The sequence below is a fragment of the Gadus morhua genome, chromosome 16 (genome assembly GCF_902167405.1).
Source record: "Gadus morhua chromosome 16, gadMor3.0, whole genome shotgun sequence".
Classification (NCBI taxonomy): Eukaryota; Metazoa; Chordata; class Actinopteri; order Gadiformes; family Gadidae; genus Gadus; species Gadus morhua.
This window is the reverse complement of record NC_044063.1, coordinates 1,896,961-1,921,789: the sequence shown is the minus strand read 5'-3', so window position 1 is coordinate 1,921,789 and position 24,829 is coordinate 1,896,961. Positions and strand designations below refer to the sequence as shown.

The 24,829-nt window shown below is 51.8% G+C and overlaps 1 protein-coding gene across 3 annotated transcripts; it reads right to left on the bottom strand.

Annotated features, from left to right (window-relative positions):
• Positions 1-1,400: 1,400 nt before the first annotated feature.
• timm50 (translocase of inner mitochondrial membrane 50 homolog (S. cerevisiae)) lies at positions 1,401-24,829 on the bottom strand. 3 transcript variants are annotated; one of them, XM_030380854.1, is made up of 11 exons: positions 24,565-24,829; positions 22,674-22,821; positions 21,351-21,382; positions 15,141-15,162; positions 8,601-8,659; positions 8,373-8,492; positions 7,721-7,825; positions 6,253-6,351; positions 5,154-5,310; positions 3,929-4,035; positions 1,401-2,904 (listed from the first exon to the last, which is right to left on the bottom strand). In XM_030380854.1, the coding sequence occupies exons 1-11, from the start codon at positions 24,751-24,753 to the stop codon at positions 2,806-2,808; spliced, it is 1,137 nt and encodes a 378-aa protein (XP_030236714.1). In that variant the 5' UTR covers positions 24,754-24,829; the 3' UTR covers positions 1,401-2,805. The 3 variants fall into 3 exon arrangements, with proteins under 3 accessions (XP_030236714.1, XP_030236715.1, XP_030236716.1); XM_030380855.1 differs by having other exon boundaries at positions 22,674-22,818; positions 24,565-24,814; XM_030380856.1 differs by lacking the exons at positions 21,351-21,382; positions 22,674-22,821; positions 24,565-24,829 and adding an exon at positions 15,426-15,600.

Here is a 24,829-nt window from a genome sequence, read left to right as displayed (position 1 = left end):
ACACACACACACACACACACACACACACACACACACACACACACACACACACACACACACTTTATAAGGCCCCACTATCTAAGGACCTCGTTTCTACGGAAGCCTACTGCTTTCCCTTGAGGAAATCAATACAGTCCAGTTTTTTTTGAATGAACGACATAAATATGTAAGTTCTCCAAAATAAATTTCTAGGAAAAATTCTGCATTATTTTTCTGAATTAATGAAATCCTGCAATATCAGTAAGATATCAGCTCTAAGGTGTTAGTCCACATGGAGTAGCGTGCTAGTCAGTATATTGGCTCTAGGGTGTTAGTCCAGATGTCAGATTATGTCATCGAATTGGCCTCTTGACCTCATTATTCCAGGTTCATCCTCTCATATCGGTTCGACTGATCCTGGAGAATAGCATCACTACGGTTGATCTTACATCTCCCAAGGACCCACACCTGGGCCAGGCTAGGACTGGATTCAACCCGCAGAACGTCTTTCACCTCTGAACTCCAGCTCTCAGGTGAAGGACCTCGGTTTCAACTCATTATTTTGATTGTTTGTTTTGTCTTGTTTTTGTTTTATTTATTTATTTATTATTATTTTTCCACAATGTCTTGTTTTTAAACGATTTATGATAACTATATGCTCTGTAAGGCGCCCTTTAAATTAAATGTATTATTATTATTTCAGAAAAGGAGTTTATTATTTTCCGAACTCTGAGATAATTATGTCGTTAATTAAGAAAAAAACAGAGCAGTATGGATCTTATTGTGTGAATGCATGAGCCTTCGTACTGATCTATAGCAGTGGAAGTACTGAGTTAATTCTGGGTTCAGATGTTCCCCACATGGCTGTTACAGAGAGACAGTAATGTAGAGAAAGGCCTTCAAACCTGAACAAAGACTGTCTATCTCATTTTGGAGCCACTGAACCCAGGGTTTCTGGGCAGGCCACTGGAAGACATTTAGATCAAGTACATTTACATAGGGCATTTAGCAGATGCTTTTATCAGAAGCGACTTAGTCAAGTACATTTGTCATAAGAAGATGAAACAATATATATCGCTGTCGTTACAGTAAGAATGTTCATGGAACCAAGAGCAAAGGACTAACAATCACTAGGTTAACCCATTCTGCGTAATCAGCAACAATAACTATGATAAGACACTACACAACTAAGTACTATAACTAAGTGCGACATACAATAAGTGCTTACATTAAGTGCCAGGACAAATAACATAGGGTTGGCTATGCTGCAGCCAGGTGAACTCTGAACAGGTAGTCCATGTATTAAGTCCAGCTTATCTAAACGTTCAGATATGAATAACGGTCTTATCAGAGCATAAATACAGCTTTATTAAATGTGTATGAATATTGGGCATGTACAGCTATTAAAAAACACAACAGAATGACGGCTGGTAGTTCGGTTTCTTTATTTAGGAGACGGAGTTCCCCTCCTGCCAACAATAGCTCAGAGTTGTGTGGTTGTATCATTAGCCACATCCTCCTGGCCCACAATGCAATGGGGCAGCCATAGCGGTTCTATGGGTGGGAGGAGGTCACACACTGGTTACAAGCACTTGATATCTGCCTGCATTTCATTAAGCTAGTGGGCTCAACGAGTTGTCCTGCAGCTGGCTCACCGCCACGGCAGTAGACTAGCTACACCACCTGTAGCTAGCTCACCACCATGTCGCGCGACTAGCTACACCACCTGTAGCTAGCTCACCACCATGTCTCGCGACTAGCTACACCACCTGTAGCTAGCTCACCACCATGTCACGCGACTAGCTACACCACCTGTAGCTAGCTCACCACCATGTCGCGCGACTAGCTACACCACCTGTAGCTAGCTCACCACCATGTCGCGCGACTAGCTAACTCAAGTAATCTGCTCAGTTGCGTAGCTAACACAATGCTACATTGTGCTCAGAGGACTCCCAGGAGACGACTCGGCACAAGAATTATTTTTATGGTGTTTTTATTGACAAGATGTTCGGATGAGGTCACATCCTGGTTTTTGTGGATGAGGTCACATCCTGTAGTTTGGATGAGGTCACATCCTGGTGTGTGTGTGTGGTCATGAAGAAGACGCCGCCGCCGCTCGGGAAGGGAGGGAAGACATGGCAGCAGGGAGCCGGCGACCCCGTCGGGGATCGACTCGTACAGTCTGTCTGCTCCTCGGTCCTCCGCTCACACATCCATCAGAACGACGGCCAATGGGAGGAGAGCGTCCCAATGGGGGCGGGGCGTCCCAAGAGGTCCCCAACAATAAGCAACATTCAATATACTATAGAAACCATGATGTACATATCACACATAGAGGGGGGGGGGGGGGGGGGGAGACCCCGGGGGGGGGGGGGGGAGACCCCAGGGGGGGGGAGGGGGGGACTCCAGGGGGGAGGGCCCCAGGGGGAGAGGGGGGGACCCCAGGGGGGGGATGGGGGGACACCAGGGGGGAGGGGGGGACTCCAGGGGGGAGGGCCCCAGGGGGGGCCCCCAAGGTGCAGGGTCAGAGTCTGAGGGCCGGGGAGCCGGACCAGAGTGGGAGCGGCGACGGGCTCTGGTCGAGTCTCGCTCCCGGAGACCAACGCAGCTCTGAACCCCGGCTCCTGGAGTCAAACTAAAAACTGACCAATGAGCAGCCAGGAACCAGAAGAGCCCCGCCCATCGGTGCCGAGGTGAACCAATGTCCCGGCAGCACGGCCCACCCCGGCGTGGACGGTGGCGCTCATCCCCCTCGCCACCCGTCCCCTATTGGCCGGTGGAGGTGAGGGCCGGGCTGCTATTGGTGGATGAGGATGTGGGCGGGGCTCACTGCTGCTTGGAGCGCCAGAGTCGCGAGGCCATGGAGCCCAGAGAGAAGCCTTGCTTGGTCTGCTGCGCCACCTCCGCCAGGCGCTGCTCCTCCTCCTGAAGACACACAGTTAGCCTCCTCCTCCTCCTCCCTACTCCTCCTCCTCCTCCCCCTCCTCCTCACGCCTCCTCCTCCCTCCCTCCTCCTCCCTCCCTCCTCCTCCTCACTCCTCCTCCTCCCTACTCCTCCCTACTCCTCCTCCTCCCTCCCTCCTCCTCCTCCTCCTCACTACACCTCCTCCTCCCTACTCCTCCTCCTCCTCCTGCTCCTCACTCCTCCTCCTCACTCCACTCACTCCTCCTCCTGCTCCTCACTACACCTCCTCCTCCCTACTCCTCCTCCTCCTCCTCCTCCTCCTGCTCCTCACTCCTCCTCCTCACTCCACTCACTCCTCCTCCTGCTCCTCACTACACCTCCTCCTCCCTACTCCTCCTCCTCCTCCTGCTCCTCACTCCTCCTCCTCACTCCACTCACTCCTCCTCCTGCTCCTCACTACACCTCCTCCTCCCTACTCCTCCTCCTCCTCCTCCTGCTCCTCACTCCTCCTCCTCACTCCACTCACTCCTCCTCCTGCTCCTCACTACTCCTCCTCCTCCTCACTCCTCCTCCTCCTCCTCACTCCACTCACTCCTCCTCCTCCTGCTCCTCCTCCTCACTCCACTCACTCCTCCTCCTCCTCACTCCTCCTCACTCCTCCTCCTCCTGCTCCTCACTCCTCCTCCTGCTCCTCACTCCTCCTCCTCCTCACTCCACTCACTCCTCCTCCTCCTGCTCCTCACTCCTCCTCCTCCTCCTCACTCCACTCACTCCTCCTCCTCCTGCTCCTCACTCCTCCTCCTCACTCCACTCACTCCTCCTCCTCCTCACTCCACTCACTCCTCCTCCTCCTCCTCCTGCTCCTCCTCCTCACTCCACTCACTCCTCCTCCCTCCTCCTCCCTCCTCCTCCTCCTCCTCCCTCCTCCTCCCCCTCCTCACTCCTCCTCCCTCCTCCTCCTCCTGCTCCTCACTACTCCTCCTCCTCCTGCTCCTCACTACTCCTCCTCTTCCTCGGCGGTGGAGGTGCGTTTGTTTCTCCTACCTGGGCCAGCTGGGCCTGGCGTCTCTTGAAGGCGGCGATGGGGTCGTCCTCTAGGGCGTAGTTCTCCAGCACCGAGCGCACGTCCTCCACCCCGCTGAGGGCCACGGCTGGGGGGGACACACACTACACTCAGGGGCGGCAGTAGCTCAGCAGGGAGAGCGGGTTCGATCCCGGCTCCTCCTGGCTGAGTGTGGAGGTGTCCCTGAGCCAGACGCCTCACCCTGACTGCTCCTCACCAGCTGGCGGTCACCCTGGGGGGCTGACTCCGCCGTCGGGGGGTGAATGTGTGTATGAACGGGTGAATGTGAGGCAGTATTGTAACATGGTTCCTACAGCTTAATGAAAGTTAAATTTAAGACTTTTTAAGACTTTTTTTAATGCCACTTGAAAGGAAATTTAAGACCAACAACCACACAATAAACACTAGTGGAAAAGTGTATTTGAACATATTTCCACTATCAGTAGGCTTTTTGGACAGAAACCAAAAATGACCTCTTGCGCACCTGAACGACATGCATCTGAGTCACGGACGCAAAACAAATGTGTTGTTGGTTCCGCTCTCGTGATTGCGCAACATTACTGCTATTATTATATAAAAAATGTTAACTATTCTTTTTTAGATTTGAGACTAATTACAATCATAAAATCCTACTTACCATGTGTAAACATTATTAAGACTTTTGAAAGATGGATTTAAGACTTTTTAATGCTATTTTAGGCCTTGTTTTTCGATTTATGAATTAAAGACTTTTTAAGACTTTTTAAGGATCCGCGGGAACCCTGAAAGCGCTGTGGGCGGCCACTGGCTAGAGGAGCGCTGTATAAATGCAGTCCCTTTACATTTACTCCCGCTGATCTCCTGACCTCCTGATCATCCTGCGGCTGGCGTTTCGCTTTGGACTCGTTTTCAATGCTTTAGCTTTGGCTAAATGGTTCCATCATATATATTTATTACACGGCTCTTCTTAATGCTGTGGAATGCTCTGTTCACTTGAATGGGTCAATTATTTTATTTCAACTGACCGTTGCTAAGCATATAAGGACCGCTGGCATGGAGAGTGGATTTTTTGCGTCTGATTCAATTCTTTGGTATCACTCTGCAACCAGTCCGGAAACCTGCGTTTCAGTTGCTAAGCGACGTCAAGGTCTTTGGCGAACTATCTCTCTGCTGATCAACACTACGAGCGAGCGAGCGAGCGAGAGAGCGAGAGAGAGAGGGACGTACTCTTGAGGAAGTTGGCGAGGTCGTACAGCGTCCGGTCCTCCGAGTTGCCGTCCCACTTCTGCAGCGCCAGGCCGTTGAAGGGCTGCAGGCTGAACGACTCCCGCTTACAGTCCACCAGGATCACCTTACTGGTGTCCCGGTTCAGACACGACACGTCCTGCAACACACATCCAGTTCAGACACACCCACACCCTGTTCAGACACACACACACACACACACCCTGTTCAGACACACACACACCCTGTTCAGACACACACACACACACCCTGTTCAGACACACACACACCCTGTTCAGACACACACACACCCTGCAACACACACCCTGTTCAGACACACACACACCCTGCAACACACACCCAGCAACACACCCTGTTCAGACACACACACACCCTGCAACACACACCCTGTTCAGACACACACCCCGTTCAGACACACACCCCGTTCAGACACACACCCCGTTCAGACACACACCCCGTTCAGACACACACCCTGTGCAGACACACACTCAGTTCAGACACACACCCCGTTCAGACACACATCCAGTTCAGACACACACCCCGTTCGGACACACACCCCGTTCAGACACACACCCCGTTCAGACACACACCCCGTTCAGACACACACTCAGTTCAGACACACACCCCGTTCAGACACACACCCCGTTCAGACACACACCCGGTTCAGACACACATCCAGTTCAGACACACACCCTGTTCAGACACACACCCGGTTCAGACGGGTCCTCAACACACCCCGTGAGGTCCTACTCCCTCTGCCCCAGCCGTAGAGCAGGGCAGGGTGACCGGTCCTACCCCCTCTGCCCCAGCCGTAGAGCAGGGCAGGGTTGCCGGTCCTACTCCCCCTGCCCCAGCCGTAGAGCAGGGCAGGGTGGCCGGTCCTACTCCCTCTGCCCCAGCCGTAGAGCAGGGCAGGGTTGCCGGTCCTACTCCCTCTGCCCCAGCCGTAGAGCAGGGCAGGGTTGCCGGTCCTACTCCCTCTGCCCCAGCCGTAGAGCAGGGCAGGGTGACCGGTCCTACTCCCTCTGCCCCAGCCGTAGAGCAGGGCAGGGTGGCCGGTCCTACTCCCTCTGGGCAGTACCTTGACGTGGTGTCCATCCATGTAGCGCGTCGCGTCTCTGAAGAGTCGGTACATGACGAAGCCCTGGGGGTCGATGCTGTCAATCAGGGGATAGGCAGTCTGCACACACACACACACACACACACACACACACACACACACACACACACACACACACACACACACACACACACACACACACACACACACACACACACACACACACACACACACACACACACACACACACGCGCCTTATTGTAGTACTAGGGCCGGGCAAGTCAACGCACTTCTTACACGTTGACGCAATCTTATCTTTTTTATTTCCACTTACTTAACATTAAATTATCCTTGCAGTAAGTGACACACCACACAAACAGTGCCTGATTAAAAATGAAGTAAGTGACAAGCCTGTTTACAATTCCCAAATCTGTGGTGCTACTTATTTGAATTGAACTACACTTGCAGTAACTGTTGGTTTTAAATTGTACTGATTAACTGCGTGTTTCCCAAAACTGTGGTGTTCCGTAAGTTGCATAACCACACTGAGTGAGTCAATAAAATTCCCCCAAGAACACTTGTTCTAGTTTTGCTTATTAAGTACAATTTGAATTAATGATTATGTGTCATTCTATTTGATATTCTCATTTAACTTCAATTGGAGTGGATTTAAAATATAATTTTAAAAGTGCAATTAATCACGATTCAACTCACGAATACTATGCGATTTATTGCGATTAAATCTTTTAATCTTTGCCCAGCTCTAATGTATACCCATGTGTAGGGCCCGACCGATATTGATTTTTGAATGCCGATGCCGATTATTTTCAGAGAAAAATTACGATTACATCGGCCGATTAAAAAAAAAAAAAATAATAATTAAAAAAAAAGCATATAAAACGTAGTTTTTGATACCTTAAATATACTTTAAACACTTTTGACGAATATGTGAATTGAATGCAGAACCTTTGAGTGTTTTAGAATACATTTACAGTCAAAAATGAGTGTAATGTAAAATGTAAAATAAATAACTAACTCCCAATGTGCTGCGCTCGTGAGCAGTGACTAACACGTGCGTGCTGAGCAGTATGGTCTCACCGTTAGAGTCTACAGTATAACAAATGAACATGGCCTGGGACCTAAAGAAAAACAGGCAACATGCTCAAACAACGCGTCTTGTGTACATTGGTGAGGTGAGCGCGCAGCTGCCTGAGCGAGCGTGCTTTCATGTTGTACGGTAAAATTCAATCTCCCCATTTTTACTCCAGCTAAAGTTGTTAGTTAGCAAGGCGAGTAGGAGCGCAATCTGCAGGATACTAAGCGCAATAACATTTAAAAAATAAAAATAAAATAATAATCGGTTGTAATCGGCGTCTTTTTGGCCGATGCCGATTATTTTCAAAAAGGCTATAATCGGCAGATTAAATTGGCAGGCCGATGAATCGGTCGGGCCCTACCCATGTGTATACATTATCATATCGGTTCTCACCATGCCAGTCTCTGCCGTGAAGATGACGATCTCGTACAGCGGAGTCAGCTGCTGGAACAGGTAGTCTATACCTGGACGCTTCTTAAACCTCCAGCCTGTAGCCAGCTGCACGCACGCACGCACGCGCACACGCACACGCACACGCACACACACACACACACACACACACACACACGGTTGTGAGGAGATCGGAGTGTAGATAGCACTAAGGTGTAGTAGCACACACCTGTGGTCTGAAGAGATAGCAGCAGGTGACCAGTGGCTCCTCCCCCTGTCTGACTGAAGGTGACCAGTGGCTCCTCCCCCTGTCTGACTGAAGGTGACCAGTGGCTCCTCCCCCTGTCTGACTGAAGGTGACCAGTGGCTCCTCCCCCTGTCTGACTGAAGGTGACCAGTGGCTCCTCCCCCTGTCTGACTGAAGGTGACCAGTGGCTCCTCCCCCTGTCTGACTGAAGGTGACCAGTGCCTCCTCCCCCTGTCTGACTTAAGGTGACCAGTGGCTCCTCCCCCTGTCTGACTGAAGGTGACCAGTGGCTCCTCCCCCTGTCTGACTGAAGGAGACCAGTGGCTCCTCCCCCTGTCTGACTGAAGGGGGAGGCCTCACTCCCCCCCCCCCCCCCCCCCCCCCCCCCCTCTCGTCATGGAGACTCACCGACCACTCGGGGTGCAGCAGTACGTCGGTGAGCTCCAGCACCAGGGTGTAGGGGGGCTGGTAGTACGGCTCCTTCAGGGGCTCCGGGAGCAGCCGCGGGCTGGTGGGCTCCATGATCATCTGAACACACACACACACACACACACACACGGCAGTGTTTACCAGTGTTTGCCTCTACCTTCAGCCTCGCTGCCCTGCTGGACTCACAGGGCTGATAAACCAGCTCACCTGGCGGTAGTCTTTGAAGTACTTGAAGGTTCTCCGCAACTGTTGGACGACCGGAGCATCTGGAACATAACAGAACAGGTGGAGCTTTCAGAGCTTCGAATAGATAAGCCACTAGAGCTTTAAAGTCCAACTATAATCTGACTCCCCCTCGCTCCCGGGAGACTCCATCCCCCAGAGTTCATAGCTGCGTCGCTATGACGACGCAGCAGGATGGGGGGGCCAACATGTGGGGGATGACTTCTGCTGTGGAGAAGGGTTGTGGTTGGTGTGAGGGGGGAGAAGGAGGTGTTGAACCCACCCAGGGAGAGGAAGTAATGGTTTGTCTCAAGGCCTCCCCTGGGAACCACACCACACACACACACACAGCGTGTGTGTGTGTGTGTGTGTGTGTGTGTGTGTGTGTGTGTGTGTGTGTGTGTGTGTGTGTGTGTGTGTGTGTGTGTGTGTGTGTGTGTGTGTGTGTGTGTGTGTGTGTGTGTGTGTGTGTGTGTGTATAACTCCAGATCTACATTGTAACTTGTGGACAATGTTCGATACAATCATCAAACTAAGCTGGCAGCTCTGGTTGCGTTTCATTCCATCTGGCACAGAGAACGTGTTACAACGTTGGCTTGGCTCACTTTAGCTGTCTCGTTAATAATTAAGGAGAAAGCAGAGTGGAGCTGCACATGAGGACAACGGACTGTTCCAGAAGAACATCATACCATGCTATAAATATGACAAACCAGTTTGACATATGACCGGCACTCCTGTTAGCGAGTAGAGCTAGCGGTTGGAGGATAGTGCAGCTAAATAGATGATAGTGCATCTAATTAGACGATAGGGCAGCTAAATAGATGATAGTGCAGCTAATTAGACGATAGTGCAGCTAACTAGGGTATTGTAAAGCTAACTGGAGGTTATCAAGGCAAACTAGAGTATAGTACAGCTAACTAGACTATATCAAGGCTAACTAGAGGATAGTACAGCTAACTAGACTATATCAAGGCTAACTAGAGGATAGTGCCCCTTGCTAGACGATGGTGCAGCCAACTATGCAGGTACGTGGAACATACGGCTAACTAGAAGAACGTGAAGTTAACAAGGCTAGCATGAGGCTAACTACGCGAGATTGCAGCTAACCTAGCGAAAAGACAACATTTATTTCAGGCGTAAATCTAAACCAGCGCTTAGGTCGGGGGCAGATCGGGTCAGGTGTTCTGGGTCATAAAGACTCGATTAAGGAGGTCCTCATCGACCGCTCGCTGAGCTGCTTGCTGAGCTCCTGGGAGAGAGAGTTATTTGAGCAGAAACAGAAGCCGCTGGCGGAGCGCCACAGCCCATAATAGTCGGCGGGGGGGGGGGGGGGGCCCAGGGTCAAGACCCCATGCTGGGGGGACACAGCGATGTCCGGTCTAGGAGGGGCCCCCACTAGCTGCTGGAGGGGCTCCAACACACACACACACACACACACACACACACACACACACACACACACACACACACACACACACACACACACACACACACACACACACACACACACACACACACACACACACACACACACACACGAGGGTTCGTACCCTACCCACAGAGGGTTCGTACCCTACCCACAGAGGGTTCGTACCCTACCCACAGAGGGTTCGTACCCTACCCACAGAGGGTTCGTACCCTAACCAGGCCATGCCCTGACGCCCCCTCTAGGTCATTAGGTTAATTATCTAATCACTACAGCAGCAGTACAACACATCTCTGTAACCACGCAGTCTGCGACAAGCGGCCGACAGTGTCGCACACACCCTCTCCTCCCCCTGGTCCCTCAGGGAGCCATTGCTCCATCACTCACCCCCCCACACTAGCCTTCTGTCACTCCCCCAGAAGAGAGGAGGAGGGGGAGAGAGCAATGCTTACTTCCAAGTAGCTCCATCCTGTTCCAACAGGTTAGAAGTCAAAGTTGGAATACCTTATTAAATAATGCAATTGCAACCCACGCATTGTGAAATCTGAACCGCCGCTGATGAGCTCGACTCAGAGGAAACGCGTGAGGAATGCACCCACATTCCTGAGGACGTGATGGGTCAGCGTTACCCGTGGAATAGGGGACCGGGGAGGGGAGGGACCAGGGTTTGATTCAAGGGTTTGATTACAGCCGAGTCCCGGGACTGAAGGAGAATGAATAGGGGAGAGCCGAGGCACTCAGGAGAGGAGGTGAGGAGACACAGAGAGGACGTGAGGAGAGGAAGTTAGGACCCTAGATCTTCCTCAGGGACCCTTCATTTGAGCGTGGTCTTTAAGCTCATCAGAGAGGACTCCCCCCTCCTCCCCCCACCCCATCATGGACCACATGATATGTGTAGACCTCCCTCCCATGCGGCTACGGCTGAGGAGGGCAGGGGGTGCAGGTGAGGATGTCCAGCATGGAGCTCAGTCTCCTCTACTAGTCCAGGCTACTGGCCTAAACCGGTTCCCAGGCGTCACCCTGGATACTGAAGCGGAGTTAATCAGTAGCTGGTAAGAACCACAAGACCTCTGGACCTCATGGGGGAGGATGGGAGATACATTCAGGAGATAAGGAACGCATCGCTGGACAGATGGATCGAAGGAGGCCGTCTGGGTTGGTGAATGGCAGGACCCCCGGGGGGGGAGGGGGTTATTGATCGAGTGATCAGTCCGATCAGCAGGCGATCAGAACGAACACACACAGACAGACAATAAAAGAACGGAGGAGGAAGAGAGGGGGGGTTGGAGGAGAGAGAGAGAGAGAGAAAGAGAGGGTGGAGAGAAAGAGAGGGTGGAGAGAAAGAGAGGGTGGAGAGAGAGAGAGAGAGAGAGAGAGAGAGAGAGAGAGAGAGAGAGAGAGAGAGAGAGACAGAGACAGAGACAGAGAGAGAGACAGAGACAGAGACAGAGACAGAGACAGAGACAGAGACAGAGACAGAGACAGAGACAGAGACAGAGAGACAGAGAGAGAGAGAGAGAGAGAGAGAGAGAGAGAGAGAGAGAGAGAGGGGGCGGAGGGGGAGAGAGAGTGGGAGGGAGGCAAGGAGATTGATTGATGAGAAAGTAGGACCCAGGAGAGAGGGTTATTGATCGGGTGATCAGCAGAATCAGCCGGCGATCAGAACTCGTTTAAGGAAGACCCCGACACAGCTGTCACTCACCGGCCGACCGGCGCCATGGAGGGCCCGCCTCCCCGGCTCTAGAGACTCTAGGTCTGGAGGAGCGGGGGTCCAACGGCCTTCAGGTGCTACCTCGCTAGCTAGCGAGCTAGCTAGCACTAGCCTCAGAGGTCGCCGAGAACCCCCTAGAGGTCGCCAGCGCTCTGCGCCGGGACTCGACTCCTCTGGGGGCCTAGGATTCCTCTGCAGCTCCTCTCATACAGGAGTTTGTTCCCCACGCGGGATCGGCCCGTCTCAGAGGGTACAGGACTCAGAGCTGTTGATCGAGGGATCGCTGCAGTCGGGCACATCTCCGAGACGGGCTGGTTGGGGTAACAGAAGACGGGGGCTGTTTGGGTGCACCAGGGGGGGGGGTAGAACCTCAGTACGGGTCATTTCTTAGAAGATGGATCACCTGGCCACAGGTAGAGCCTGTGATTGGTTAGCTCTTCACGGATCCCCTGGGTGTTCTGGAGACACGACCTCTGACCCCTAGGGGGCTGCCCCAGACAGATGGACAGACTGGAGGACGGAGGAGGGGTCATAAAGATAGAGAGAGACCCAACGGGGGAACAGAGGGAGAGGAGCTGATGAGGGAGGGGGGTGGAGGGGGGAGGGGGGCAGACCGCGCCAGAGAGGGGTATTGATCGGGTGATCAGTACAATCCGCAGGCGATCAGAACTCGTTCATGAGGACCACGCCCAGCTGGTCGAACCGGTCGCCCGGGATCAGTTCATCTGACGTGATCATAGATACACACCGACTAGATATCACCTCATAGATACACACCGACTAGATATCACCTCATAGATACACACCGACTAGATATCACCTCATAGATACACACCGACTAGATATCACCTCATAGATACACACCGACTAGATATCACCTCATAGATACACACCGACTAGATATCACCTCATAGATACACACCGACTAGATATCACCTCATAGATACACACCGACTAGATATCACCTCATAGATACACACCGACTAGATATCACCTCATAGATACACACCGACTAGATATCACCTCATAGATACACACCGACTAGATATCACCTCATAGATACACACCGACTAGATATCACCTCATAGATACACACTGACTAGATATCACCTCATAGATACACACCGACTAGATATCACCTCATAGATACACACCGACTAGATATCACCTCATAGATACACACCGACTAGATATCACCTCATAGATACACACCGACTAGATATCACCTCATAGATACACACCGACTAGATATCACCTCATAGATACACACCGACTAGATATCACCTCATAGATACACACCGACTAGATATCACCTCATAGATACACACCGACTAGATATCACCTCATAGATACACACCGACTAGATATCACCTCATAGATACACACCGACTAGATATCACCTCATAGATCTATACTGACTAGATATCACCTCATAGATACACACTGACTAGATATCACCTCATAGATACACACCGACTAGATATCACCTCATAGATACACACTGACTAGATACCACCTCATAGATACACACCGACTAGATATCACCTCATAGATACACACCGACTAGATATCACCTCATAGATACACACCGACTAGATATCACCTCATAGATACACACCGACTAGATATCACCTCATAGATACACACCGACTAGATATCACCTCATAGATACACACCGACTAGATATCACCTCATAGATACACACCGACTAGATATCACCTCATAGATACACACCGACTAGATATCACCTCATAGATACACACCGACTAGATATCACCTCATAGATACACACCGACTAGATATCACCTCATAGATACACACCGACTAGATATCACCTCATAGATACACACCGACTAGATATCACCTCATAGATACACACCGACTAGATATCACCTCATAGATACACACCGACTAGATATCACCTCATAGATACACACTGACTAGATATCACCTCATAGATACACACCGACTAGATATCACCTCATAGATACACACCGACTAGATATCACCTCATAGATACACACCGACTAGATATCACCTCATAGATACACACCGACTAGATATCACCTCATAGATACACACCGACTAGATATCACCTCATAGATACACACCGACTAGATATCACCTCATAGATACACACCGACTAGATATCACCTCATAGATACACACCGACTAGATATCACCTCATAGATCTATACTGACTAGATATCACCTCATAGATACACACTGACTAGATATCACCTCATAGATACACACCGACTAGATATCACCTCATAGATACACACTGACTAGATACCACCTCATAGATACACACCGACTAGATATCACCTCATAGATACACACCGACTAGATATCACCTCATAGATACACACCGACTAGATATCACCTCATAGATACACACCGACTAGATATCACCTCATAGATACACACCGACTAGATATCACCTCATAGATCTATACTGACTAGATATCACCTCATAGATACACACTGACTAGATATCACCTCATAGATACACACCGACTAGATATCACCTCATAGATCTATATATTTATTTATTTATTTATTTATTAGGGATGGGTGCAGCGAAGTATCGAAGTACTTTACAGAAATAGGAGATCATACGGTGAAATGTAAAATATGCCAAGCGAAATTGAGCTACCAGAGTACTACAAGCACTATGCGGCAACATATGCTCCTGAAACACAACGGTGAGTTCGGGAAAGCAGACCCACACGACCCCGCTGTGTATTTTTTTAGTTAATTTGCTGCCGTTTTATTTGCAGCTTTAAATTATTTGCAATGGTTGGGCTACTTGTTTCGTTTTTTTTTTTCGACGTGATTTAAATAGTGAGACACACATTTATTTTTGAGAGGAAAATGTGTTTTGAACGTTTGCAAAAATAAATAATGAATACTCTGATAACTCTGACTGTTTGGATTGAGAATAAGCATCACATGTTTGGTTGGTAACATTGCCGATATTCATTAGGCCTATTCCTGCAGATGCGTTGCATTCTAAAAATAGATTCGTTTTAAACGAGTACTCGATTGATCCTCGAGGAATTCATTCGATGAAGCGAGTTTGGAATTTACTACTCGTGTCCATCCCTAATATATATACTGTGATAGTGAATGATAGTCAAAACCCTGTATTTATTATTTCTCTTTCCTATCATTACCACTAACACACGTCTTTAGAGTGATCTGGTATGGGAAAGCACCTCTGGCCCGTGGGACCTTCATTCATTCATCTATGTGACATGAGGACCTCAGGTAACCGAAGGAACAGGAAGTACTGCTGGGTTCCTGGAAACCCCAGCCCAGTGACATGAAACCCTGCGTTTGCGCTTCTCATTCCTCCCGAGAGAAAGAAAATGATAAAACTTACCATTATCAAACTCGTCTCTAATCTGCAAAGAGAAAAACAGAAAGAGAGATAGAGATCAGTACACGTAGCAGTGGACGACCATTCCGGAAGACATTAGTCTCGGGACACACAATACTTAACTACTGAACTCTTATCACACACAAACACTAACATAATTCATGGCACACACACTAACAATAACTCATAACACACACACACAATAACTCATAACACACACACACACACTTGAATAACCACAGTGATAACATAACTTAACCTCTGAGATCAACAGAAGGAACAACTTACAAAAACAAAGGACTGCGATCGCTCAAACTGAAACTGATCAAGGCTGTGTCGTTTTGGTTCACTGCCATTTCAGCATTTAAAAGAGCCGTTTTTCAAGTTATGGGTGGCTGTCGCTTTCATCACCCTGCTTGGAAAAAGTACACATGTGTTTTCCCCTCCAGACAATGACCTGGAAGAGAGCCAGGGGCATAGGGCAGCAGACGCAGGGCTCCACCCGGTGGCCCCGGGCCGTCACTACGCCTGCATGTGGCTCACGGCCCGGGACGTCACAGTCCGGGACGTCACAGTCCGGGACATCCCAGTCCGGGACCGTCACAACAGACCTCCAGACCACGGCAGGCTCCTCCCAGGTCCAACGACGCCTCTCGCTCCGTTCTACAGCGTTGTTCATCTTTAGTCAGATTTGATTGTTCGATGTCCCCCTGGAGGTCACCGTAGAGGGGGCTCACCGTAGAGGGGGCTCACCGTAGAGGGGGCTCACCGTAGAGGGGGCTCACCGTAGAGGGGGCTCACCGTAGAGGGGGCTCACCGCGCAGGTACCGCCTCCGAGTCATTCAGCGATGCTTTAATCCATAGTGAAAGCGAGGGGTTCAGACTACCAACACCTCTGCTCCCATAGCTCAACCATCTCTCCCAGTAGCTCCCATAGCTCAACCATCTCTCCCAGTAGCTCCCATAGCTCAACCATCTCTCCCAGTAGCTCCCATAGCTCAGCCGGTATGTCTCTTAAACCTACAGATTGCGGAGCCCTTTTAAAAACAGCCCGATACTTCCCAAAGGGGCTGGTTCTCTAGAAGTCCTGTTCGCTGATTGGGTGCGCTCACATGTCCATCAAGACCTCTTCCTGCCCAGTGGGCAGCTCTCGAGTCAACCCGGTGTGTTCTGTTACAAAGTACTGAGGTGGCTCGTCTATAGCCAGCCAGCATCTCAACCAAAGCTCCAGACTCCTCGGTGATGATGAGGCGTAGACCAGTGAACCCTAAAGGCCCGTTCACACCCTACGGTGAATACGGGTAGGAACCCTTTGGTCCGGGCCCGGAGGTCGTTTCTACGGTTAGTTGGTCCGTCGCCTCGGAGCGTACGAATCCGGAGTGCTCCGGGAGAAACTGAGCAATACCACCGGAAATCGAGGCGGCAGCATAGAGTCAGAAGTCAGACCATTCGCGAAAATAGAGAGTAGTAGAATATCTGAGATGTATATATTGTATTTAAAGTTGTACACTTTTTTTTACAACTCATATTGCTTTGGCAATGAGTTGTAACTGGTCATTTAAAAAACGGCGCAACATTTTGAGGAGATAATCTGCAGGTTGGTGAGGGGGGTCACATGCCACCGCCGCGTAGCCGTAGGCCTACACTTTTTACGCCTTTATTTTGCCGATTTCGGATGACACAAAGCAAAACCATCTCCTCTACAGATGCCATGTTTGCGATTGTCGATGCCGGTAACTTGTGACACGCCAGTCACTGCCCCCTAGAGGACGTCCTGCGTAACATCCATAGATGTTGAAACCGGACGGAGGTATGAAGGGTAGTCCCGGAGACGACGTTTGGAACGGACGGAAGGACTTCGTCCGGAGGCGGAGGCGTGAACAGGCCTTAATCCTCCTCTCTCCGCTCCCAGAGGACCAGGAGGCGTCAGAAGGTTCCCACACTCATATGGACTCTCCCACACTCGCTCATAGCAGCTTTATGACCCACATCTGGGGCCCCCCCCCCTCCCTCCTCCTCCCCCCCCTCCTCTGATCCTCTGAGGGGGGGGGGGGGGCTGCTCTTTGAAGTGCTGGGCCAGGCCGTCTGCTGGGCAGGAAGGGGCAGGAAGGGGCCGGGGGCTTTACTGTGGAACAGGAGACTGAGGGTCGTATCAGTCGGGGGTGAGGACCCCCAGAACACCAGCCCTCCCCCTCCTCAACCACCGCCTCGTGAGGAGGAGGGGGAGACAGAGCCCCACCCAGACACCCCCACCCAGCGAGGTGGGACCCAAGTGTGCCTCAGAAGGAGGCGTTGGAGATGTCGAGGTCCCCCGTCCTCCGGGGACACACGCCCTCCACCCCACAACACGTTGGTTTAGAACCCCTTTAGGAGCAGGGGGGCCAGGGGGGGGGGCAGGGGGAGGCCAGGGGGGGGGGGGGCAGGGGGCAGGGGAGGCCGGGCAGGGGAGGCCAGGAGGGGGGGGGGCAGGGGAGGCCAGGAGGGGGGGGGGGGGGGGAGGCCAGGGGGGGGGCAGGGGAGGCCAGGAGGGGGGGGGGGGGGGGGGGGGGGAGGACAGGGCTCCAACGGGGTCACAGCAGATCGTCCCTGAGGTGGACGGCCTTCTCCAAAGACATCAGCCTCGGCTCATAGTGTGGAGGAGGGTGTACAGGAATCCAACAACGGGCAGAAGTCTGGAGGGGGGGCAGTAGTCCAGTAGGGGGCAGTAGTCCAGTAGTCCGGTGGTGGGGCAGTAGTCCAGTAGGGTGGGCAGTAGTCCAGTAGGGCGGGCAGTAGTCCAGTAGGGCAGTAGTCCAGTAGGGCGGGCAGTAGTCCAGTAGGGCGGGCAGTAGTCCGGTAGGGGGGCAGTAGTGGTGGGGCAGTAGTCCAGTAGGGCGGGCAGTAGTCCAGTAGGGCGGGCAGTAGTGGTGGGGCAGTAGTCCAGTAGGGCGGGCAGTAGTCCAGTAGGGCGGGCAGTAGTCCGGTAGGGCGGGCAGTAGTCCGGTAGGGGGGCAGTAGTGGTGGGGCAGTAGTCCAGTAGGGCGGGCAGTAGTCCGGTAGGGGGGCAGTAGTGGTGGGGCAGTAGTCCAGTAGGGCGGGCAGTAGTCCAGTAGGGCGGGCAGTAGTGGTGGGGCAGTAGTCCAGTAGGGCGGGCAGTAGTCCAGTAGGGCGGGCAGTAGTCCGGTAGGGGGGCAGTAGTGGTGGGGCAGTAGTCCAGTAGGGCGGGCAGTAGTCCGGTAGGGGGGCAGTAGTGGTGGGGCAGTAGTCCAGTAGGGCGGGCAGTAGTCCGGTAGGGCGGGCAGTAGTCCGGTAGGGCGGGCAGTAGTCCGGTAGGGGGGCAGTAGTCCGGTATGGGGGCAGTAGTCCACTAGGGGGGCAGTAGACCTGTGGTGGGGCAGTAGTCCGGTAGGGGGGCAGTAGTCCGGTAGGGCGGGCAGTAGTCCGGTAGGGGGGCAGTAGTCCGGTAGGGGGGCAGTAGTCCGGTAGGGGGGCAGTAGACCTGTGGTGGGGCAGTAGACCTGTGGTGGGGCAGTAGTCCGGTAGGGGGGCAGTAGACCTGTGGTGGGGCAGTAGTCCACTAGGGGGGCAGTAGACCTGTGGTGGGGCAGTAGTCCACTAGGGGGGCAGTAGACCTGTGGTGGGGCAGTAGACCTGTGGTGGGGCAGTAGTCCGGTTGGGGGGCAGTAGTCCGGTAGGGGGGCAGTAGTCCGGTAGGGGGGCAGTAGTCCGGTAGGGGGGGCAGTAGTCCGGTAGGGGGGCAGTAGTCCGGTAGGGGGGCAGTAGTCCGGTAGGGGGGCAGTAGACCTGTGGTGGGGCAGTAGTCCACTAGGGGGGCAGTAGACCTGTGGTGGGGCAGTAGTCCACTAGGGGGGCAGTAGACCTGTGGTGGGGCAGTAGACCTGTGGTGGGGCAGTAGTCCGGTAGGGGGGCAGTAGTCCGGTAGGGGGGGCAGTAGTCCGGTAGGGGGGCAGTAGTCCGGTAGGGGGGGCAGTAGTCCGGTAGGGGGGCAGTAGTGGTGGGGCAGGATCCAGACCAGATGCCGATCCAGTCGGCTGGCACACTTCTCCCGCAACAGCCCCCCCCCCCCCCCCCCACATCTCTTTTCCCAAACGTCTCCAAGGTGAGAAAAGTGTGGAGCAGACCCCCCCCACACACCCCCAGACCCCCACTCCCCCCACACAACGAGGTGAGGACAAAGTGTGCCTCAGAAGGGAGCGTTGGCGATGTCGAGGCCCCCCCCCCTCCACACCCACAACACATTTGTTTTGAACCCCTTTAGGTCCCGTCCACACGGAGCCGATTTCTTTGGTGAAACCGCTCAAGTCTTGTACGTATCGGCCGACCGTCCGGACGGAGCCGGCGAACCCGTCGCCCGAAACCTCACATTTCTGAAACCGCCCTCGGAGGTGGTTTCAAATCTATCCGGACCGATGCGGTTTCGTGTCAGGATTCGTGTGGACGTCTGAAACGCAAGCTCTCACGCAGACGTCAGAGTTGCATTGAATTTCTTATTTAGTATTTTATTGGTATTCTTTTTGCAGCTTTAAATAAAGCCCCTTGATACATTTATCAATGACTAACTGTACTGCACTAACTGTACATTAAATAGTATTTCTGCTCAATTCAAAAGGTTGAATCTCCTCGTGACCGAATGTTTGTATACAGCAGGCTTGATGCGCACCACTTTATTCTGTGGAGAACCAGCGCCTTGAATATTTACTACAGCGTTTTTCTACAGTTCGATGCAGTTTCGAAATGACTCTGTCTTTACGGAGATATCCCTGAACCGCATAAAAACGAAACCGGATCGTTTTCGCCCGTTTCGGCTCCGTGTGGACGGGGCCTCAGAAGACGATCAGCTGATGGACTAGAGCCTGCTGCAGCGTTCTCCCCCTGCTGCGTTGACAGGCACGGAGCCATGCCCACCATCAATGGAGTCTCTTTTCTAGCTTATTTTATCCGCCGAATATTTAGATATTCGATTGGAAACCCTTGAATTCCGGAGGTGTTGGTGTTCTAGGGGGGGTGAGAGTGTGTCTGAGGGCTGGTCAGTAGGGGGGGTGTTGGGGATCTAGGTGGGACCGGAGTGTGTCTGAGGGCTGGTCAGTGGGGGGGGTGGGAGTGTGTCTGAGGGCTGGTCAGTGGGGGGGGTGGGAGTGTGTCTGAGGGCTGGTCAGTGGGGGGGGTGGGAGTGTGTCTGAGGGCTGGTCAGTAGGGGGGGTGGGAGTGTGTCTGAGGGCTGGTCAGTGGGGGGGGTGCGGGTGTGTCTGAGGGCTGGTCAGTAGGGGGGGTGGGAGTGTGTCTGAGGGCTGGTCAGTAGGGGGGTGGGGGTGTGTCTGAGGGCTGGTCAGTATGGGGGGTGGGAGTGTGTCTGAGGGCTGGTCAGTAGGGGGGGTGTTGGGGATCTAGGTGGGACCGGCGTGTGTCTGAGGGCTGGTCAGTAGGGGGGGTGTTGGGGATCTAGGTGGGACCGGAGTGTGTCTCTCACAGCTCCAGCCTCCATCTCACACTCCGATGGGACCAAGTGTGCCACTTTAACGCAGCGAAGAGCTCCTTTCCCGCTCGTAAAATAGAGACACACTTCTTCTCCCTGAAGACCTCTCCTTTGATGTCCTTGATAGTCCCGCTCTTTCAGGTCAGGAGCTTTGGTCAGTGAGGGAATTCAACTCGCTGTCGTCCACGGAGGGGAGCTGAACGCTGTGTTGTGCTCCCCAGCAGGAGGAGGAGGAGGAGGAGGAGGAGGAGGAGGAAGGAGGAGGAGGAGGAGGAGGAGGAGGAGGAGGAGCAGCAGCAGCAGCAGAAGGAGGAGAAACCGGATTCCAGTTGAGGAATACAACATAGTGGGCACTAGTGCATGCTCCTTGTGGAAACACATCCACCGATCATAAGAGGGCTGCTCAGCGATGGAGGGCGGGCTGAAGCCGTCCATTCTTTCGGGGATAGTTTGAGGCGTTTACCTTTCCTCCCCACGCCTCCCTTCTCTGATCAGAGCATCGTTGAGTCTCCTCCAAACCAAACTAAGGCCACAGTTTAGAGGTCATCTCACAAATACAACCCACCAACTCCAACCTTACGGTAAACACACACCTCACCCCGAACCCCGAAGACAATTCCAGGAATATTATATATAATTATTTGTTATAAAATTGTACTTGATGTTAAAGTTGGCAGCCATGATATCAGGCACTAGCGCATCATGTGTGTGCAGGCGTGTGTGAGTGAAACACAGCGTACCTTATTTCCTTGCTCATCCTCGGAATTGCTACCTACAGAGAGACAAAATGAGAGCAGAGAAAGGGGGAGAGAGAGAGAGGGAGACAGAGAGGGAGACAGAAACAGAGACAGAGAGAGAGACAGAGAGAGAGAGAGAGAGAGAGACAGAGACAGAGACAGAGACAGAGAGAGAGAGTGAGGGTGAGAGGGAGAGAGGGTGAGTGAGGGTAATCCAGAGATGAAGCCTTCCTAATGGTACGGCCACACCAACCGCGTTGCTCGCGTTAGGGGCGTTGAAAATCGGCATTTTTGCATAGGGAACCATTGGTTTAGGCGCGGTACACGCGTTGAAGCGTTGAAGCGTTGAAGCGTTGCGTTGGGGGCGTTAGGCGCGGCAGTTGCACGTAATTACGCACGTAAACGCAGTAACGCGCCCAACGCACCAACGCCCGGAGTTCAGAAAATTGAACTTTCAACGCTCCAACGCGTGACGCTTAGCCGCGGTAGCCAATCAGCGTGGAGCTTGACCCGACGTCACTGGCAGAGAGTAGTGAGCTTGCACAGAAGCATACGGCCGACATCTTTCTGGGTTTTTCTGGGTGGAAATAGTAACATAGTTACGCCATTAAATGTGTTTATGGAAACATTTCTAGCGAGAAATGTGCATTTTACTTTCATAATGTTCGCTCGGTGAATGTGAAGGATGTTTGGTTTGGTAGTTATGACGAAGAGGGAACGCTCCGTTCACTTGCATGGACAGAGTCTCTGGTTACTAAGCAACCTCAACGTCTTGGCGGACTATATATCTGCTGATCAACACTACGAATGCTGGAAACACACCAGACACACCATGTGAGGTTATTTAACCCGATTATTGTTATTTATATCCGAGATTATTTAATCTAACCCGATCTAAACTCTATCACCCAAACACGGCGGCGTTTGGGTTTCCTACCTCGGACTCCAGCGCAGCCACGGCCGACATTTTTCTTTATTCTGGGTGGAAATAGTTACATAGTTACGCCATTAAATGCGATTATGGAAACATTTTTAGCGAGAAATGTGCATTTTACTTTCATAATGTTCGCTCAGTGAATGTGAAGGATGTTTGGTTTGATAGTTATGACGAAGAGGGAACGCTCCGTTCACTTGCATGGACATGGACTCATCTAGCTGCGTTGGCGCGTTGACGCGTTGGAAGCGTTGAACCACCACACACTGGTCAAGCGTCAGGTTAGGCGCGTTACTCGCGTTGTCCAACGCGAGTAACGCGGTTGGTGTGGCCGCACCATAAGAGTCGGAGTGCGTTTGTTTTTAACCACAGGAGGACCGATCTAGACCTACCGAAGACGTAGACCATGCCCACTGCTCCGCCCATCCCCATCAGGCCGGCCAGGCGGACCAGCATCTTCTTAGCGTAGGCTGTGTTCTCCTTCTGTTTCTCCTCCTTCTTCTGCTGCTCCTCCTTCTCCTTCTGCTGCTTTTCTTCCTGCTGTGGAGCACAACAGAGCGTTCATCTCCTCTCCGTGGACGACAGCGTGGCCCTGACGCTCTGGTGTTCCTCCAAACGGAATCACCTTGTAACGAGCGCTCTACTTAAAGCCATCAGTCCCACCACTGTGCTCCGGTGCTTTCCCTCTAGGTCAAACAGAGCCAGGGTCCACTACGTACCGACTTAATGCAATAAAAGGTTTACAACACATTCTTAAAGTCCAACTGTCGTGTCTCTGGCAGCGCAGGTGGTAACACTGGTTTAAACCAAACACTAAACTGTCCCACCTAGGGCTGGGTCAAAATATCGATTCATCAATGCACTGCAATTTATTTGTTCTTGATTCAGAACTTGTTTAAAATCGATTATCTCCGTTAAAAAAAATTAAAAACAAAAAAAAGCATAGCCTACTCAGTCAGTCATTGTAATCTAGAAGCGAGCCCTTTTACATTTGTCCAAGTTATGATTATCACTTTTATGCTGCAAGTTTAGCTCAGGAACAATACTATACAATGGTGTATTCCCTTTTTGCTAGTTAAAGCACAATGAAATGGTTAATTCATTTTGAAATGGTTAATTCTAAATAATATTCAGGTATTTCTGTCATCTGCACGTATTATTGAATCGAAATCGAAGCAATTGGATCAGTATCGAATCGATATCGAATCGAATGAAGACCTAAAGAATCGAATTGAATTTAATTGTGAGGTACCTGGCACTACCAAGCCCTAGTCCCACCGTTTACCCTGTCCTCCACTGGTGGCATCAGCTCAGGGACACTTTGACCTTCACAAGGAAAACATCTACCAGCACCCAGAATAACATGCTAGTGTACCATGGGACCGGCTATATAACATGTTATGTATAATAGGAAAGGCATAGGACCACTATATACTGACAACAAGATACTGTACCATAGGACATATCATAGGGACACTATATAACATGTTACTGTACCATAGGACCTATCATAGGGACCCTATATAACAAGTTACTGTAACATAGAACATATCATAGGGACACTATAACTTGTTACTGTACCATAGGACATATCATAGGGACCCTCTATAACAAGTTACTGTAACATAGAACATATCATAGGGACCCTATATAACAAGTTACTGTACCATAGGACATATCAAAGGGACCCTATATAACAAGTAACTGTAACATAGGACATATTATAGACACTATCTAACATGTTACTCAACCTTAGGGCATATAATAGGACCACTACATAACATAGTGTTGTATTATAGTAAAACTGAATTAAACCACCGTTGGAATAAGTGAAGCCTTAGTGACAACATACCACACCTTAATGTATTAACACACAACCACACGTTCACGTATTAACACACTACCACACGTGAATGTATTAACACACTACCACACGTGAATGAATTAATACAGTAACACAACTGGTACTCCCGGTCCCTACATAACCAGCGGGAAGGGACCCAACATTGGGGACATCACGTCCTCCCATGGGGACATGTCCTGCTCATGGAGACATGTCCTGCTCATAACAGAGGGAACTGTCCCTGTTTGACAGGCTAGCAAGGGTAGCTAGCTCTAGCTCAGTGACGCGGGGGACGCGCGTTTAAGCGCCCGGCGGGGTTGGCGGGGGCGGTTTTTTATATATATATTCACCCACACACGAACACACACATCCCGAGGCCCCGGGCTGAGCACCGCCCGCCCGTTGGCTCTGGGACGAATCGTGCGCTCCTCTGGACTCACCTGAGCGATCTGTTGGAGGACGCCTTGCGCCAGCCCGACGGTTCCTCCGCTCTCTTTCGTGCACTGCGCCCGGACCCCGACCGACCCGGCCCTCAGCCCACTCCTTAGCCCGTTGCTCAGCCCGGTGCTCAGAGCCCCGGGGCGGCTCAGGTACCGGAGACACATGGGGAGCAACGCCGGTGTCGACATCTTGCACTGGGAGGAGACGCGCGCCGGCGAGTGTTACGATGATAAGGTCGAATGAAGCTGATTGGCTGGCGTCTGC